Source organism: the organism of the source record quoted next, unplaced genomic scaffold (genome assembly GCF_019419815.1).
Source record: "Pyrus x bretschneideri cultivar Hongxiangsu unplaced genomic scaffold, Pyrus_bretschneideri_v1 Contig32, whole genome shotgun sequence".
NCBI lineage: Eukaryota > Viridiplantae > Streptophyta > Magnoliopsida > Rosales > Rosaceae > Pyrus > Pyrus x bretschneideri.
In genome coordinates, this window is record NW_025999635.1 from 3985394 (window position 1) to 4003506 (window position 18113).

General features: G+C 35.7%; 3 protein-coding genes across 4 annotated transcripts in view; all 3 read right to left on the reverse strand.

Annotated features, from left to right (window-relative positions):
- Positions 1–5352, reverse strand: part of LOC103952793 (receptor-like protein EIX1) — a 61533-nt gene extending 56181 nt beyond the window's left edge. Inside the window, exons 1-2 of one of the 2 annotated variants that reach the window (XM_048590603.1) lie at positions 4684–5352; positions 4113–4195 (exon numbers count right to left, since the gene is read on the reverse strand). The gene's annotated coding sequence lies outside the window, so the exon portion shown is untranslated. Of the gene's footprint in view, positions 1–4112; positions 4196–4649 lie in introns of both variants that reach the window. The other variant, XM_048590602.1, reaches the window with a different exon arrangement.
- A 4910-nt stretch (positions 5353–10262) lies between these two features.
- LOC103952846 (putative pectinesterase 63) lies at positions 10263–12184 on the reverse strand. The gene is made up of 4 exons (XM_009364532.3): positions 11681–12184; positions 11086–11292; positions 10647–10891; positions 10263–10543 (listed from the first exon to the last, which is right to left on the reverse strand). The coding sequence occupies exons 1-4, from the start codon at positions 12182–12184 to the stop codon at positions 10393–10395; spliced, it is 1107 nt and encodes a 368-aa protein (XP_009362807.1). The 3' UTR covers positions 10263–10392.
- A 3102-nt stretch (positions 12185–15286) lies between these two features.
- LOC103952831 (putative pectinesterase 63) lies at positions 15287–17486 on the reverse strand. The gene is made up of 4 exons (XM_009364518.3): positions 16644–17486; positions 16356–16562; positions 15743–15984; positions 15287–15654 (listed from the first exon to the last, which is right to left on the reverse strand). Exons 1-4 carry the CDS (start codon positions 17139–17141, stop codon positions 15489–15491), a joined length of 1113 nt encoding a protein of 370 aa, XP_009362793.2. The 5' UTR covers positions 17142–17486; the 3' UTR covers positions 15287–15488.
- Positions 17487–18113: the final 627 nt, after the last annotated feature.

The window sequence follows — 18113 nt, forward strand, 5'->3', positions numbered from 1 at the left end:
TAAAGGAATGCAAGTTTCATATAAAACCATTCTCTCTCTCTCTCTCTCTCTCTCTCTCTCTCTCTCTCTCTCTCTGCATTGGTTTGTTATGTCTGTCTACTTTGCTTTTACTTACCCTTCTCTTTTCCCTTATCAATAAAATTTTTACTTACCAGGGTGAGAAAGGGATCACCGATTTGAAATCAGCACTTCAAGTAAACATAAGAAAGAGATTTTTTTTGCACAAAGTTGAAAAGGATTTAGCAGCTGTGACAGACTAATTTTTGGAAACGTAGACAAGCATATTCACAAAGGGTGAGTGGACTCTTCTGCTTTTGCTTTTTCTTTTGCTTCTCTTTTCATTCCCTTATGATTTCGAATCTCCCTATGCCTATGGTTGGGATATTATGTCCAATGAGCTTATAATTCGAAAGTTCCCAATATTTGGTCTCTGGATAATTGAATTTGGAAGCATTATACATATTTGTATTTGAATAAAATTGTAGCAATTGTGAGTGATATAATTCATGTCCTTGGAAGAGATCTTATTATAGATTTTTCAAAGCTTTGGGACTTTCATATCATGTGGGGTATTTGGAAAATCTGTACTTGGAAGTGACCTTTTTATGGCTTTTCACAAAGATTTGGGACAATAATATCACTTTCTCATATGGTTCTTTACTAATAAGAATCTGTAGTGTAGGGTATTTGATAAGCATCACAATGGATTCATTTGACATCTAATCTCTCACCTTAACCCCATTGTATTACAACTATATGAATAGCTATGTGATATATTATACAAATACTATCTTTTGTTTCTTATTGAACATAAATATGTAAATAAATTTTGATATGGTCGTAAATAGATTTTAACATCTTTCACATGTTTAACACAATTTTAAACCCATGGGCTCAATTGCTAGTTCAAAAACTAAACTTTGAATTCAAAACAATTTACATGTGGCATAATTTGAAATGCCTCGAAACGTTATCATGATCCAATTGTATACGAAAGGCTATCCAGCTATTGCCAAGAAGTGGCCATATATCAGAAGTAGCCATATATCTGCAATCCTGTAGTAAAGCATAGTCGTTTTCCAGAGTTCAACAACACAATACCCAAGCATATAAGATTTAAGATACTCAGATCCAGATTAAAGATGAATTGACCCATTAAATGAATACCAATTTTCACACATTTTTACACTGACCAATAAGGGGGCGTTTGTTTGCCCTCACTAAGTCGGACTGGACTGAACTGGACTACCTATTAGTCCAATACTGTGTTTGTTCCATGCTGGGACTAACATTAATGAGACTAAAGGGGACTAGCATGGACAAAACCCTTCACTAAGAGGTCTTAGTGAGACCCCCCAATAACCATGGGACTAGCTAAGACTATCTTCTATTTCTCGTCCTTGTCATGCTCAACGACCACTTCCAATAGACTCCTTGTCATCTCTGGTCACCTAGATCAATCATTAACTTGCCGACTCTCTTTCAGATCCATTTCACTACCAACTTTCATATAAAATATACCAAATTGAAGCTGGGAGTGATAAGATTACGATTTTACCTTAATCGAAGCCAAAATGTGGTCGAATGTGGCCGGAAAATGGCCTGGAAGTCTCAGCCTATTTGGGCTTCTTCAAATCCATGATAGATTCTAGCATGCAAAGCTAAGATCTCGGTCCAGGGATGGTAATGAATTTTTTGGCAGTGCTAACTTCATCCAATTTAACGAGAGTTGGCCAAAAAACACATCGGGAAACCTGCAACTCATTGGGAAAATTGGAGCCGTGAGGTTCCGTTCGAATAACGCATAGCTAGAGAGCGAGGAAGGACAGAGAAATAAAAATTGGAATCAATAATGAGTTTGACCAGGAATGAGAAAGAGACATGAATTGAGAGGTCTGAGAGGAAAAAAAAGAGGGAGAGGGTGGGACAATGAGAGAAGAGGAAAAGAGTGGGACGGAAAATGTAGGAAAAGATGGAGAAAAAGATAAGATCATAATAAAATATTAATAATTTATATATTAAATAAAATAATATTAGAATTTGTTATTATCTAGCTTCTTAGTCCAATACTGCACTAAACGCTTCACTAAGTTAGTCCAGTTTAGTCTAGTCTAAGCCAGTCCAGCTTAGTCCTTGAAGCTAATCCAGTCTGAGATAGTCCGGCGCAACAAACGCCCCCTAAAAGCATAGTCATTTTCCAGATTGGACAAATATACAGGTACACCTTGTATTGATAAAGATGAAAAATTAATTTCTTTGATTGATATGATATTTATTGGGATATCATATTCCTACCTAAACTGGGCGCCAAACAAGTAAAAAGGGTACCTCTTTAAGTTTTGGTACAATTGCAACCTCATATAATATCCTTAAAGTATTTAAGTGTCATACATTTACTTATAACTAGAAAATGTGCCCATGCTCTATTGCGGGCGTCAACTGTATTAGTTGCAACAAGTATGAATAGTTTCCACACAAAGCAGCTAAAAAAACGTAGTCCCTAAGAACCAATGAAGTCAAACTTTGCTTGCCATATGGATAGCTATAAGAAACATTCATTTGTAGGCCGTATTATGCCATCAATATAATAGTTTCAAGTAATCAACCTACTACATGGAAGAAAAACATAGAAAAATGAAAGTAGAAAAGTAGAAGACATAATACTTGAGCATCTCGTGAGAATAGTAGTAAGTTTCTAAAAAAATTGCTAAACTGTCTTACAAATTCAATCGTCAAACGTTATATTGTAACCCAAGACAAAGATAAAGTATATAGTTTGTTTACAAATAAAAACAAAATGCTGCTATAATCTCCAACAACTATGAATCATTTCCACATAATGATACTCAAATTTGACGGCACATCGAATAACCATCAAGCAAAGCAAAACATGCCATGTGCTAACACGAAACTAAAACAAAAGGAGGATTAAATATCGAAAATTTTCCATAAGGCATCAATCAACAAAATACTTCTTAATGTGGTCGTCCAAGAAATGAATGCAGCTCCAAAACAACTCAGAAAACACCTTAGAAATCTTTATCACCCCAATCTTACTAAATAGAAGCATAAATGGACAAGATAGCTCCCTAATTTTGTAATAGAAACTCTAACAAAGAATATCAGGCTCCAAAGGCCCTGACTTTTCCTTAGCATAAATCTGTACATTCCAAGTTTAATTCCAACGAAACAAATACGCATGTACAGTAAAAGACATCAACGCTACATGTACTGCTTTACAATCATCTCAAGTTGCTGATACAATGCCTCAAATATTCAAGACTCAAAAATTTTCATATAAATAGAACACCTCACCAAGACAATAACCGAGGCCGTGGTATTTGGATCAAGCAGGCAGATGCTTGCAAGGCTGCCGTTAATATCATCTCATATTCCCTTTTCATTTTTTCTGTATGATACAATAAACCGTTCAAATTCAGTTCATGTGGAATTGGGGAAAAGAAAAGGTTCAAAACCCTAATCATCCAAATAGAACCTATTATGTTAAAATGGTTCTTGAATATAGTCAGCAACGGTATTTGCAAAGAAACACGATGTTAACTCTCATGTATACGTTCAACAATTAGATTCAATTGAATACCATTTTCTTGGGACGTAGAGCTGGGTGATGATTCCCTCCTCGTTTTGCGTCTTGATTCAGATTATAACCAAGAAACCAAAATCAAACAAACATAGAAACATATATGAGGATTTTAAAGATTCGGAATGTAATGAAGAGAGGAAAACATGCTTATATGGCTAACAAGATCAAAGAAATTGCAAAAAACAAATGGGGAAAATTGCAGAACATGGGTATTTCCTAAAACTCCATCATGTTTTCAATTCGAATTTTTCTGGGCATACAAAATGAAGCTTATGGAATGAAGAGTAGAATTATTACCTTTGCCAGACCCAAAGTGGTTGCAAAAGCTAGAAAAACCACATGCCAATCCTAACAAAATCGAATCAACAAACGAAAGGAAACTCATTAAACCCAGATTCCAATTCAACCAAAATTCAAACTTCACCTCAAATTAGATCAACAGAAAGTGAAACAGGGGAAAACCCAAATGCAACAGGATAGAAAAACAGGGAGGAGAGAGAGAGATTACAATGAGTGAGTTAGCAAAATTTGAAAGCTTTGGTGAACTTGCGGCTCCCCTTCGACTCGTTAAATCAATAGGATTAGAAGATTCTGGAAAAAAATAAAAAAATTACTGAACGGCCATAAACTCAATTAAAAAAAAAGTTCTCAGAATACATTTTGAGAATTTCGCATCTTGCGCGGGAACCTACTTGAGAAGGTAAACAACGCATGAATACAATTAGGACAGAAAATAAACGTTTATTTTAACCCTGTACCAATCAGCTAAATTTCGCAATAAACACAACATTTTCATTCCCTACTTAACAGTGAATTAACTACGACTGCCAGATTAATAAGCATTGTTCTTAAAATGATACTTATTAAACTTAATCTTCTTAATTAACACGAAACCGCAGATAATCTACCAAACCAAACTGTTATTCAGTATATAAAGCAAAATACACACGCTTGGAACAAAAATTTCAAATTATATGATCTAATTACACAATTTCAACTCGCTTTTACTCAGAAACAATCGACTTTCACACAACTAAACACTAACCGCTTCGAATTGCAGGGCTTAAAAGTTGCATTACGTGCAAAAACTGAAATTTCAATCGCCACGGGGCGATCAGAAGCACAAGGAAGAAGGCCGAGCGACCTGGCACACCTAATGGAGCTCAGAATCTTCCCGCCGACCTTTGACAAATCCATCGCACCACCTTGGAACAACAAAAAGGGGACCAAGAACGAAACCCCAGAGCTCTCAGTGCCCTCGCTCAAATCGCCATTGAACACAAACGATTCGCCAAAACGCCGCCGAAGGTAAATACATTCAGCTACATTTCAATTCGAACCATGGAAAATGACTAACCCAATTTCAGAGCAACCAGGAAGAGAATAAAATCCCCTAAAATCCCCAAGAGCAAAGAAAGAAGTCACCGAAATTGAATCGAAAGGAGAGAACCAACCACCGTGAGATGAGGAAAGTGGCAGGCCAAGGAGAGGGGCCGAGTATGACTGAGTTTTGGGCTGTGCGTTTCGGATTTCTTGTTCAGGGAAAGCGAAGAGCAAGGAGAAATAAGGAGGAGCCCTCCGGACACCCAAAAAAGTAAACGATTTCTATGGTTTGATGAGGTGTGCAGGCTGTCGAACTTGCTGTGGAGTGTTTTTTTTTCCGAAGATATGGACACAGTGAAAATTTTCATTTTGTTTTTTGTTTTTTGTTTTTTTAATTAAGGAGCGTGATTAATTTTTAAAATTTTAAAAAGAGTATGAAATAACGATGGTGGAATAATTTCTCTTAATAAGTGAATATTTTATCTTAATATTGCATAATTACTGTTTTATCCTACTTATGTAAATATTGTGTATCAAAAATGATGGTAAAATAGGAAAAATAGGGATATGATTGACATTTTCTCAAAACAAAATTACTATTTTACCTTCTTATGTAAGTATTGTGTATCAAAAATTAGGGTAAAATAAAAAAAAATGGCAAAAAGTTGAAAGGAGGGTTTAATAATAGTATAGATAACCTTTCATATTGATAAACTAGCAGAGGAAAATGCATTAACATTTTCATGCCGTCCGCCCTGATGCCAATATTCATGTGTATGAGATTTTATAGAAATAGATAGTGAAATGAGAGAGAAAATAATAAAAAATATTCATCCTTTTTCAACCGGGAGCAATCCAAAAACAAAACCAAAAAACAGAACTAAAAAAGAATACATCTCTCCGTTTTAGCTCTTTGGCACTATCGAAAAAACATTACAATAAAATTTTGGAAATTGAAACTTATCATTCTTCAGAAGCATCTTTATGATTTCTAGACATATTTAAAATATATATATATATATATATATATATGAATCCAAACAACCTTCAATAGATACGCTAATAGAATTGTTCAATCGACCTTCAAAGATTATAACCTTTGTTACATGCTTCTCCGACCCACCCCCAACCCGCCCCCATCCCCAAAGTGGGGGGCGAGAAAAAGGAAGGCAAAAATCAAAATTTGCCTCTGCCTTTGGTTACCTGAAAGTTTAAACTAAAACATTGTCTTGATTTGAAATCCGTCAAGGGCCATAGCCATCCCCTAAACTACCACGTTACCTAATATTCTTTTCTCAGCAACCTAGAAAACCACTAAACAACCACCATTCCAACAAATCTCACAAAAAACTCGAGAAAGAACAATGCAAAGGATAATAGAAAAATATTGAAAGACAGGATTTACCTGAATGTTCACGATGAAGAAGAATTCTCGCCTATCATACATCGCATATTTCTGCAAAACAAAAAATATGAGTCTCGTTTTAATCACCATTTCTAAACAACTATTTAGTAAAGATCAAACAATCATGCCATAAACAAATTTGAGAAAAAAAAGGGAACTAAATTAAGTTGAGTAGGGCAAATAATTGAAGTGACTTTGAGGCATTTAAGGTAAGATTTTTGTATAGTGTTGTTAGCCCAGATTTGTAACATAATTTTGTTCTATTAAACCATCTCCAAATGAGATGTCAAATATGTCAAATAGATTAAAAAACATTTAAGTGTTCTCCAATAGATATGCCATATATGATGTGGCATGTGAGGAGTCATTTGACTCCTTACTTTCTAGCTGCATTTTTTGACAGCAAACAAAGAAGAAGTCAAATATATTTAATTGAATTTTTATAATACATGGGTCCTATTAACAACCAATAGAATAAAAACTACAATTAATTTTGATTATTTTTTAATAGATAATGTAACTCTAGGCCCAATAAAATAATAAAATAAATATTTGACACATCCATTAGAAATTTTGACATCAAATAAAATTTTAACATATTATATTTGACATCTCCTTTAAAAATGCTTTTACATATTATCCAAATAGCAGATATGTACTATTTCAATACAATAGCAACACATTGCTTACAACAAAAAAAGACAGATTAGACAAGTATACAGGTACAGGATCATGTAATTTAAAATCACAATAAACAGAACCTGAATTACATCACTAAAAACACGGTATCGTTCTCTTTGATTTATTTATTTTCCTGCAAATTTTTCTACACCTGCATACAGAATTTCATCGCGCCATTTCTAATTCGCTTGATTAAGAGTTCAATACTCTCTTTCAGCATTTAGGGGAAGCAAACCAAATGAGATGAAGTTTCACTAATGCTGGAGACTCATGTAGAGTACTGGAGTCGGATTCTGCGAAACTTTCTATTCTTCCTTCACTGTCGTTGTAGCATGCATGATGCATTCATCCACAAGCAGAGACGAGGGATTTTACTTCTGACATTTCATTTTTCTTCTTTTGTACATGCAATTTATGCCCTTGTCCTGCACTTCCCAGAGATTTAAACAGAGCCCTCTTCTTAACCCTTATGCTTAGGATGTCAAGCAACTACATATCGGTACATGTCGAATCGATTCGTTTTATTTATTCTAGGAACAACAAAGGTGCTTCATAACGTATCCAATTTCAAATCTGTAAACTTTACGTATATTGGCATCAATATGAATGCCGGAGAATGCCTCTCTTATCTTAAATGGCAGAAAAATAAAATGAAAGAAAGGATGAACAAAGTTCAATCAAGAAACAAATAATGGAATCTATGGCTAATGGAGAGCAAGAGAGAAAACATTGAGTAGAAAGAGCAGAAGGGTGTCACGTGAATTAGTACAAATAAGAGAGAGAAGTAATCGTACGAAGAAGGGGAGAGAGAACAAAAGAAAGATCGAGAGGCAAAACTGTAAATAAAAAAACCAATTAAAAATACAACCATGAAATAATGCAAGTTTGCTAATAATTAATTAACAGATGACTATTCCTTAAACTATTTTTGCACGTTTCCATGTCATTCAATTTACTTTTGCTGAATGGAAGGTACTTGTTCCGAGAACAAGTCTTTTAATTTTACAAGGGATAATATTTTTGTAAAACAAAGTAAAAAACAACTACAATCAAACAAAAGGATGAAATTTGAGAAATACATACCGTTCAACCATACTGGCTTATTCGTCACGCAAAGGAAATGCCAACAACAACAAGCTCACTCAAAATACAAAACAAAGCTAAACATATTCAACAATTATACGATACAGTTAAAGCACTATCCTATCCTGAAAGAAGAATGCTCCATGGCATGTTTACCAGCAAAGAACCAAGCACAATCCAAAACCCCGTGGAGAGTCTAAGTCCCAAGGTCACGTAGAACCACTTGTCTTTGAGTAAATGGTATCCTCCACCTCCATCCTGCTCAACTGTTTGTGGCTTAATCGCCCCATTCACGTTGCAATTCTTGTTGAGCGGAGGTCCGCAGATTTTGTTGTTGACGAAGCTAGACTGATCAAGGCTCTGCAGCTGAGTGCTTTCCGGAATTCTTCCCGTCAAATTGTTATGGGTCAAGTTCAAGCGACTTAGAAATGTCAAATTCATCATGCTCGAAGGAATTTCGCCATGGAGTTTGTTCGTGGACAAATTGAGAGATTCTAACCATCTCATGTTACCAATCTTTGAAGGAATTATTCCGGTGAAGCGATATTTTGATAAGTTGAATGACTGCAATGCGAGGAGGCCTGTAAGTTCTTCATTGAGATCTTGCTTGAACATTAGAAGTGCTTGTCTTTCACTTTCTTTCCAAAGTGGAGGCCAACGGAGATTTCCATTGCATAAACCAATACGGATAGTAATGGTTGCAATAGCTAGAAACCTGATTAGTAGTAAAACAACTCTCGTGCTTCTCTCCATATAGTTTTAGTGTATGAAGTAGGTGATGTGTATGAGCAATGAGCTATCCAGAGTAATGCTAGCTATATAAACTAGGGAGCCTCACCTTTTTCTAAACCATCCTTTACGGATGAGCACTTTCTACGGCATGAGCAGTTTGGATCTAAACCATCCTCTACGGCATGAGACCGTATTTTCAAAATCGATGCACATCAATAACAGTAGTGGTCGGACGGACTCTTGGAATCTTTGACAAAAGTTTCATTAGATGATAAGATGGATTAAACTAGTTATTTTGACTCTCAGACACAATATTTGTTAGATTAAAGTTTAGAAAAAAGAGCTGATGGGGTTCGAACACACGCCGTGGTGCAAGAGCCACACTCCTCTCCACCATTGTGGTAGAGAGCCACTCGTATGACAATTTGTTAAATTTAATCAGTCTTGAAGACAAGTTGTTTCTGAGGTGTAAGATTCTTACAAGAAAAATCAATTTCTTGAGACAAAAAGAACAAAAAAACACAGAAGAGAGGAATAAGGAGAAACATAACAAGTTTTTACAACAGTTAAGTGTTGGCTATGTAGGAGAAAAACTAGATTTTGAAGTCTGAAAATCCATCTAGCTAGGCATTGAAGAAGTAAATGTGTTCTCAGAACGATCACTGATGTCAAGTGACGTAAGATTTGTGATGCTTTTCTAATATCTTCAAAGTTCATATCTGTGAGACCATATTTTCTACCATTTTGGGCAGTGATTCGCATGGCAATCTGATTCTCGCCTCAATTCAGATCCTGTTTATTCTGATGATCCATATGAGTAGAGAGATCCGAAATGCACAACAGCAATCTGTCAACTTTGGGTGGCAACTGAAAGGAGTGCCAAGGCTGGCCCTGAGAATTTGGGGGTTCTAAGCGGTGGGGCCCTAGAATTTTCTAACCGTTGACAGTTTGTACATTGATATGTATAAAAAAAATCTGCTAAATACATGAAAAATGTCTATTTCTACATCAAGTATCTTAATTTAAAATTTAATATCAAATATTAAAATGGCCCCTATCTTTTATTACGTACCTCTACAAATTCTTCAAGGTTAGGTTTAGACTTTTATGTTTGACATTAGAAAGGTTAAGTTTATATCCCTAACTTTTATTTGTATTTTTCTTAATTTAATTTTTAGAGGCATAAAATTTATGTCCCTCCTTTTTTTTGTATTCTTTCTCTTGTATTATGAGAGATAATGCTTTTAGCTCATGACTAGGCGTAACTTTGTTTCTCAATATCAACAAAATTCTCTTTATACGGCCAAGGTTTTAATAATAAAAAAATTAAAAAAAAGAGTCTTGAGGGGGAAAGTAAGTATTGGGGTGGGGTTGGCCGGTTAATTAGTGTCTTATCATTAATAATTTGATTCCAGATTTACAAGTCGCTGATTACAAATTTACACTTATATTTTTCAACACATATCAATGTGTTACATGTAATACTGTACGTAATGCATAAGCTTTCTCAGTTAACCTCACCTAAATAGGTAAAAAATAATTTCCTATATATTTTCAAACAATGCTACTGAGGAAGAAGCCATTTGGAACCCTGAATATTGCCAAGGCTGATGAAAGGTTTTGCTTCTGCATCGCTTAGTTTTCTGGTGTAGCGTGCTTGACCGGTTATATTTGACCCTTGACCCCAATTGTTGTACTCTCCATAGAACAAATTGCTGCAAAAATACCACATAAATCAAATTAATATACATGGATTCCAAGAATAATAAAGCACTAATAAAAAAATTTGGGCAAAAAAATGGGAAAGAATTTGCTTACGATTCACGTTCAGGGTGGCCAAAATCACTCCACCGTTCAGGGTGGACAATATCCGCTATGTCGGTGTAGGCAACCACCACGTTGGGGCTGCTTCCCCAAGCCCTACCCAAATATGTCCGACGAGCATACGTGGTGCCAGTTATTTTGCAATGCACAAACGAAAATCCACTATCCTCCGAGGCACTGTCCCTTTGTTGTGCCGTTATCACTGTCAAATTCCGTTCTACGACATGTATCTCAGTGTTCTGCACCAAAGTATCACACTATACATGAGAAGAGGATTGAAAATATAACATGGGTGGGTCGACGATAAACTTATACTTCTAAATATAACTTCAACAAATAAAAGACACTTCATAATTATTTAAGTTGATTATGTAACTCTACGTTGCACTGTGACGTTCAACCTAAAAATTTCTCATGGACTTTAATTACGTACCAAGTAGAGGGATTTTCCTTTTCCAAATATGAAATCTACAGTGCCTTGAATGAAGCAGTCTTTGAACAAATGCAACCCCTTGTAATCATAAAGGGTGTCCTGATATCCAATCATTTTGCAATTGTAGAAGGCTGCCTTGTTCCCGGATATCTGCAATGCAACTGCCTGTGCACCCTCTCTTATTCCATCCGGCTCCGGCGCTGAATTCTACAACAAAACAAAAAAAATCCCTACATCAATCTATTAATTTTTAATTACCATCAAAATGACGCTGTAAATGTGAGTTTGGATAAGAGGAATGCTAAGGGGACTCTCTCAAAAGTGAGACTCTCAATGCCCAACACTATAAAATACGATAGTGTTATTCATACACCCTCTTTTATCTCCCAAAACATCCTTATTAATTTTTTATCATTGATATTTTTAATTCATTTGATCCGACGGTCGAAAATTAAGAGGGGTAAGTAAAAATGGGTGTGTAGATAGCACTATCGTAAAACATTGTGCGGAAAGCATGAGGTGATAAAAAGTTTATGAATAGCTTCATTTTTGAGAGAGTCCCCTTATATAGTACTTTTCTTGGAGAATTACATACTATAATAACAAGATTAACAGCCTTAAAATAGTCTGATTCCACGATCAATGTGCCACTATACACAGTGCCATACTTCTGCGCAGTGCCATCAAATGTAATATTTGGCATACTTTTTGGCGATCCATATAACGTAACAAAGGGTTTGTTATGTGGAATTGTGATTTTCTCGTTGTACACTCCTCCTTTGATGTACACAAACACGCGTTTTGTGTTCCCGGCTGGAATGCTATTGATGGCGTCGGTGATGGTCTTGAAGTTTCCACCTCCATCTTGCATGACATTGATGACCTGGGGAGCATGCTCAGCTGCAACAAGGGCAGGGTCAAGCGTTGACTTTCGTACATTGTAGGTTTTCACATTATTATCGAACCAGCTAGCTACTTGGGAACTATCGGAAGGTATCGGTATCGTATCATCGGCGATGGCAGCGGTACTTGAAGTGAGTATAATTGTTATTATCATCAGAGATGCATGAATGAACATGCATGGCGTTTTTCCGGCCATCTTTCTCCTTCTTGACGCACAATATATTAAAAAAAGTTAAGTTTTGCTCGAAAACTATTCAAAAACATTCTAAACTTTTCTGGAATCTCAAATCTAAGTTTTCAGCTTTATTCTACTGATTAGCTAGAGCAGTAGGTTGATGGTTGTTTATGAATGAATAATACCACAATCCATGATTATAGGATTGACCCAAAATATGTGAGGTTAGAGAGCTCTAGCTCTCGCACATGTTAATTTCTAATGGCAATTATACGTTTCAGATTCTAAGGCTTTCTCCCTACTATTTTAGGGCTCTCTTGAGAGCTAATTATATTACCTACTAAAAAAATGCATAGCCAAAATTAAAAGTAGCTAAAGACAGTAATTAATAATCCATAACATTGTTGCACCATAGGGAGGGGAGCGAGAAACATTTTTAGTCGGGGCAACCTCAACCTCCAGTTATACTTGAGAAAAAAAAAATTAAGATAGTAGAATATCTTCTATAATCTCATTGCTTTTTTTTTTTCCTCAAATTTCATTAAGCCAACTTGTATGCATTTTTTTCACAATGATCGCTTATTATTATACATATTATTTGGAAATCTCAACTGATCAATTAAAGTACTTAAATATAATAAATTCAAGTTTTTTTTTTTTTTTGAAATTCAAGTACGATATTCATTTCATAACGGGAACAACGTACAATCAAAGAAAGGATGCTAACAGTGGGCCTCAATAAAAACATTCCCGGGAAACAACCCGAATGAAGGGGAAAAGAGTATTCCAGACCAACAAACTTAATAATTAAAACTATCCTCCAAAATAAGTTCAGAAACTATATCAGGAGGGTCCTCAAACCAAGAGACGGGATGCTCCAAAGTTAAACTAAATCTAGCTAACCGATGAGCCACTGTATTGGCATCTCTTCGCACAAAGTTAGCTTTCCACAGTTGGAAAGATTGCAGGATCCGTCTTGTGTCATCCATCAAATGCCCAAATGGCCCATGATTGGCCGCCAAATTATTTTGAATTGCAGCTATCACCAAAAGTGCATCTCCTTCCAATATCACATGTTCAATCTGCCATTGGTGAGCAAATAAAGCAGCTTCACGAGCAGCTGCAATCTCCGCAAGCATAGATGATGCAATACCAGTCAACTTCAAAGCCGTAGCTGCTATAAAATCCCCAGCCGCATTCCTGACGATCACGCCAACGCCTCCCACTGCCTCTAACACACTAATATTGTTCCCACCTCGAAATTATCACTTGCCAAATCCGTCAGTTTTGGGGCTTTCTCAAAAAAAGCCTCAATATTAGTTAGAGTTGGTTAATCATATTTAAAGTCATTATGTTTACTTTCTCCCACCGATTTTGTTTGTACCTTATAGGAAATTAGCGCATCAACATCAGCCATTTCTTTTCCTGCCATATTTTAAAAGTTCTTCGTCAACTCCGCTCTTCCTTTCCGTATCCTCTCTCTCTACAATTCCCTTTTTATTCTCGTAAGAATCCTAATAATATTTCTTCCTCAATTTATGTCTCCATTTGTTTTTCGAGCAGGAGCTAGCATGCTTTGGAGCTCACTATAATATGTACACTCATGCTCTGAATGTGAAGTACTTTCTCTTCTCTCAAAAATCATCTACTTCTTATTAGTCACTCTTTTACATTCATTTGCAAAACACAGTAACTAATGCAGAATCAAACATTCAAGTAGAAAAATTAATTGTTGTCTTTCACTTTATATTTATTTGAAGAAGCATGAATAATATGATACATATATTATCTGCCCTTATGTAAGCATCATTTTTTTTTTCCTTCGCACAAAACTTTAATAAGTAGGGGGCCGTCTCATTGAGCCTTAGATGCCTCCATCCTTATGCACTATTATAGTGTGCTGAGAGGTAGCAATGTTTATAAAAAAAAAGGGTATGATTCTCTTTAATTTATTGTGTCCCATGCTCAAATTCTCCTAGTTTTTTTAGTGTAACTTAGAGTAATAATATCGTTTGTAATAACTAAAGAAATATATAATTATTGTGTACTAATTTTGAAGTAATTCCTTAATAATTAATCTTTTTGGAAATATATGGGTTTGTTGTCTCTGTTGATATTAATTTCTTTTGTCTCAGCCTTTACATTGATGCCAAAAACAAAATCCAGAACTCTTAACTTGTCATAGATTTGTTTTGGTTTAGCTATATATGATATGCATAATACACATAGGGAGTTGATTATTTCACACTATTTCAGCTTCTTACACACACCTTTATTTCTAATTATCGGATTAAACAAATCAAACCGAAAAAAAGGTCATTAAATAGTGTGTGTAAAAGCTAAAAATGGTATATGTCTATCATTTCTTTATGTATTTACAGTCCCCTTCTAAAGGATGCCTTGTGCCCCCCATTATATAATTTTTTTCAACAATTCATACCGTCTATATTTTAATCTACCATTTACAGGTCATCTTTGTAAAAAATTAGACAATCCAAAATCATTAACATATATATCCAATTGTAGTGAAGAAAATCGACAAATTTGATGCTTCAAAGAAACACTTAAATAACTACCAGTTAACGAAAGGTCATATGTGTTCCGACTTATGCAACTTTTGGTAGAAATGATCATTAAGAGAATAATTAAAAGATCAATGGTTTGATCATTAAAATACAATGTAGAGTGGCCTAAGCTTAATTGATGCCTCAATTGATATATGTTGCGGATTATTTACCTACCTAATTTCTTGAAAATGGATATTTTCAAGGAGGATGGATATATTAGTCTAGAATCTGAACCAGTATTTGATATTATCATTTCTCTTTCGTGTAGCTATTAAAAAGTTCAAGCTTTTTATGAGATACATCGATAACACTTTGAAAATGCAAGCAATTCTTATTCTCTGCAAATTGAAAGGGTAGTTATAAGAAGGGAGTTTTAACGAAAAGTCGGCGGTACTGTTCACTTTAACGAAAAATCATATTTTTACACTAAAAAGTCAATCATGGTACTATTTACTTTACCCTTTATTTTGTCCTCATCATTAAAACTCAAAGTTTTCAGTCATTTTCATTAGTTTTTCTTTATAAGAATGCTAACCAGTCCACAAAGTCGAATATATGTGCATATATAAGCGGATTCTATACAAAGTAAGGTACGATATTAGTTTTATACACTGCTAGCTCATGATATACGTACATTTTGCATGAGGCATGCATGCGTGTGGCTTACTCAATGGCACCCAGATATATACATAGAAAAATCAACTATTTCCCTACGCCTAACGGTATTATTAGTAGTGTATCGTATACTATATATAAAACTACACTTTTAGATTTGGAGGAGGAAGCAGCCATTTGGAACCCTGAATATAGCCAAGGCTAATGAAACGCTTGGCTTGTTCGTCCGTCAGCTCTTTGCTCAAATTTCTCTTATTATTCTTACTTGAACCTGGACCCATGCACTTGTACTCTCCGTAGGACACAGTTCTGCAATATCAAATAACTTATTAATTAATTTCAAAAATTAATTATGCGAAAATGCTTAATTTTGTTTTAATTAGCATAATCTGCTCACTTGTCACGTTCGGAGTGGTTATCGTTGCTCCATCCGGCAGGGTTTACCACCTTGGTCATGTTGGTGTATGCATACACCACCTGGGGTCTGGCCCTCCAAGCCCTTCCCAAGTATGTGCCAATGCCTGTCCCAGTTATCTTGCAGTGAACAAATGAGTATCCAGTGTCCTCCGAATCTGAGTCCCTTGCCTGTGCTGTTATCACCGTTATTCCATTATCCCCCAGCACATGCAACTCAGTGTTCTGCACCCATTAATTATATGTTGCATTATTAATCACCAACCATCAAAAGTTCAAAACCATGACTTGACAAACAAAAAGATTAACTATATGTTAACCCCCTCAAATAATGTTTTGGGAAGGGGACGGGGAATAATCATGTGGATTCCACTGTTAATATGATGAGACTCAAATATTGTTCCTATATATGACATGATCTCATACATAATTTTTCAATGGAAGAAAAAGATAATTGTATAAGTCAATCATATGTAAACTTTTTCTCACAACATGTACATGAAATACATTGCTACAGTCAGACTCTGCCAGGTAATAAGGTTAAAATCACCGGCTCTATTTAGGAATTATAGGTTAGATTGGGAGGCAGTAATTACCAAATAGAGAGACTTTCCACTTCCCCAAATGAAATCCACAGTGCCTTCAATGTAGCAGTCCTTGAACAAATGATTGCCCCTGTCATCACAAAGGGTGTCCTGAAACCCAAACAGCTTGCAATTGTACAAGGCTGCTTTGTTCCCCGACACCCTCAATGCCACTGCCTGCGCTCCCACTCTTTTCCCATCTGGCCTTGGTGAAGAGTTCTACACAAACCAATCCACCAAAATGTTAATCAAAATAATTATATAACGGTAATATCACGTGATATGACTTAAACAGCTTACTTTAATATTAAGATTAGCAGCAACAAAGTAGTCGGATTCTGCAATAATTGTGGCACTGTTTACAGTTCCATACTTCTGGGCCGTGCCATCAAATGTCAAAATTGGCATATTTGTTGGAGAACCATATAATGTCACAAATGGTTTATTTCGCGGAATCGTAATTTTTTCTTTGTACTCTCCTGTTCCAATGTACACAATGACACGTTTGGTATTCCCGGCCGGAATGCTATTAATGGCGTCGGTGACGGTCTTGAAGTTTCCTTTTCCATCTTGCATGACCTTGATGACTTTTTGACCAGCCTCGGCCGTCACAACGGCAGGGTCAAGCGTTTTCTGCCGCTGTGTGTACGGCTTCACATTGTTATTGAACCACGTGTTGACTTGGGAAAGGGCGGCTGGTACGGGTGTATTGTCGTCCGCCATGGCAATGGTGGCAGAGAGGAGAATTGTCATGATTAAAGCTGCATGGACGCCCATGCATTTGTTTTTTCCGGCCATTTTATTTTTTGGTTTTGTTTTTTTGGTGCTATTGATTAGAGTGGTGGAAGGTTTTGATTTTATAGTCCACAAAGCATGAGGTACTTTAAGGCAAAGTGTAAGATTAGAGGGGTTAGTAACCCAAAATATGGGAGACTTGGATAACTTTTCGGATAGTTTGATTCGTCATTTGGGGCTTATGTTTGTTGGGATTTCAAATCCACCCTTTGTATTAACGATATAAAAAACCACTAGCTATAGAAGCAACAGCTTAATTTGGGAAAGAACATGGATAGCTTAATTTTGGTTCTATGATTGATATATTTACCGCAACATTCTTAAAACTCGACTCACTTTACATCTTAAAATTCTTTATATTCAAACTCAGCCCTCTTGAAGCACTCTCTCTCTCTCTCTCTCTCTCTCTCTCTCTCTCTCTCTCTCTCTCTCTCCGCGTCAAAGACACATTAGAACAACCTATATGGCGCTAATATATCGTCCATATTATAGAGGATTAAAATTCAACTAGTTAAAGTCCTATATACACTTCTCTATTTTCAGGGGTGGTGTGCTGAAAACGGAGGGATGGAGGAATTCCTGGGTCTTAAATTGATTCTTTTACGACTCAATTATTATTATTATTTTTTTTTTTTGTTTCAACATATTAGTAGAGATTATGCTTCTATTAATTTGGCGCCGAAAAAGCATTAGCCATTCAGCCATGTATTACTTGGTAACAGACACACTTCTAACAGAGCCAATTGTTCAGAATTCTAGAAATAGGTAAACCGCAAATCCATATAATTTGAATACAAGAAATTGGTCAGTCCGTCTAGTCCATTAATATGGTTAGCCCACTATGAGACTTAACATATTGTAGACGATATCGTTTGTTAAAAATAAAAAAAATTAATCTTATCTTAAATTGGGTATGATCTAACATTGAATCTATTTTGGAACCTAAATTGGTTTCTTGGTTTGTGAGAAGTCCCT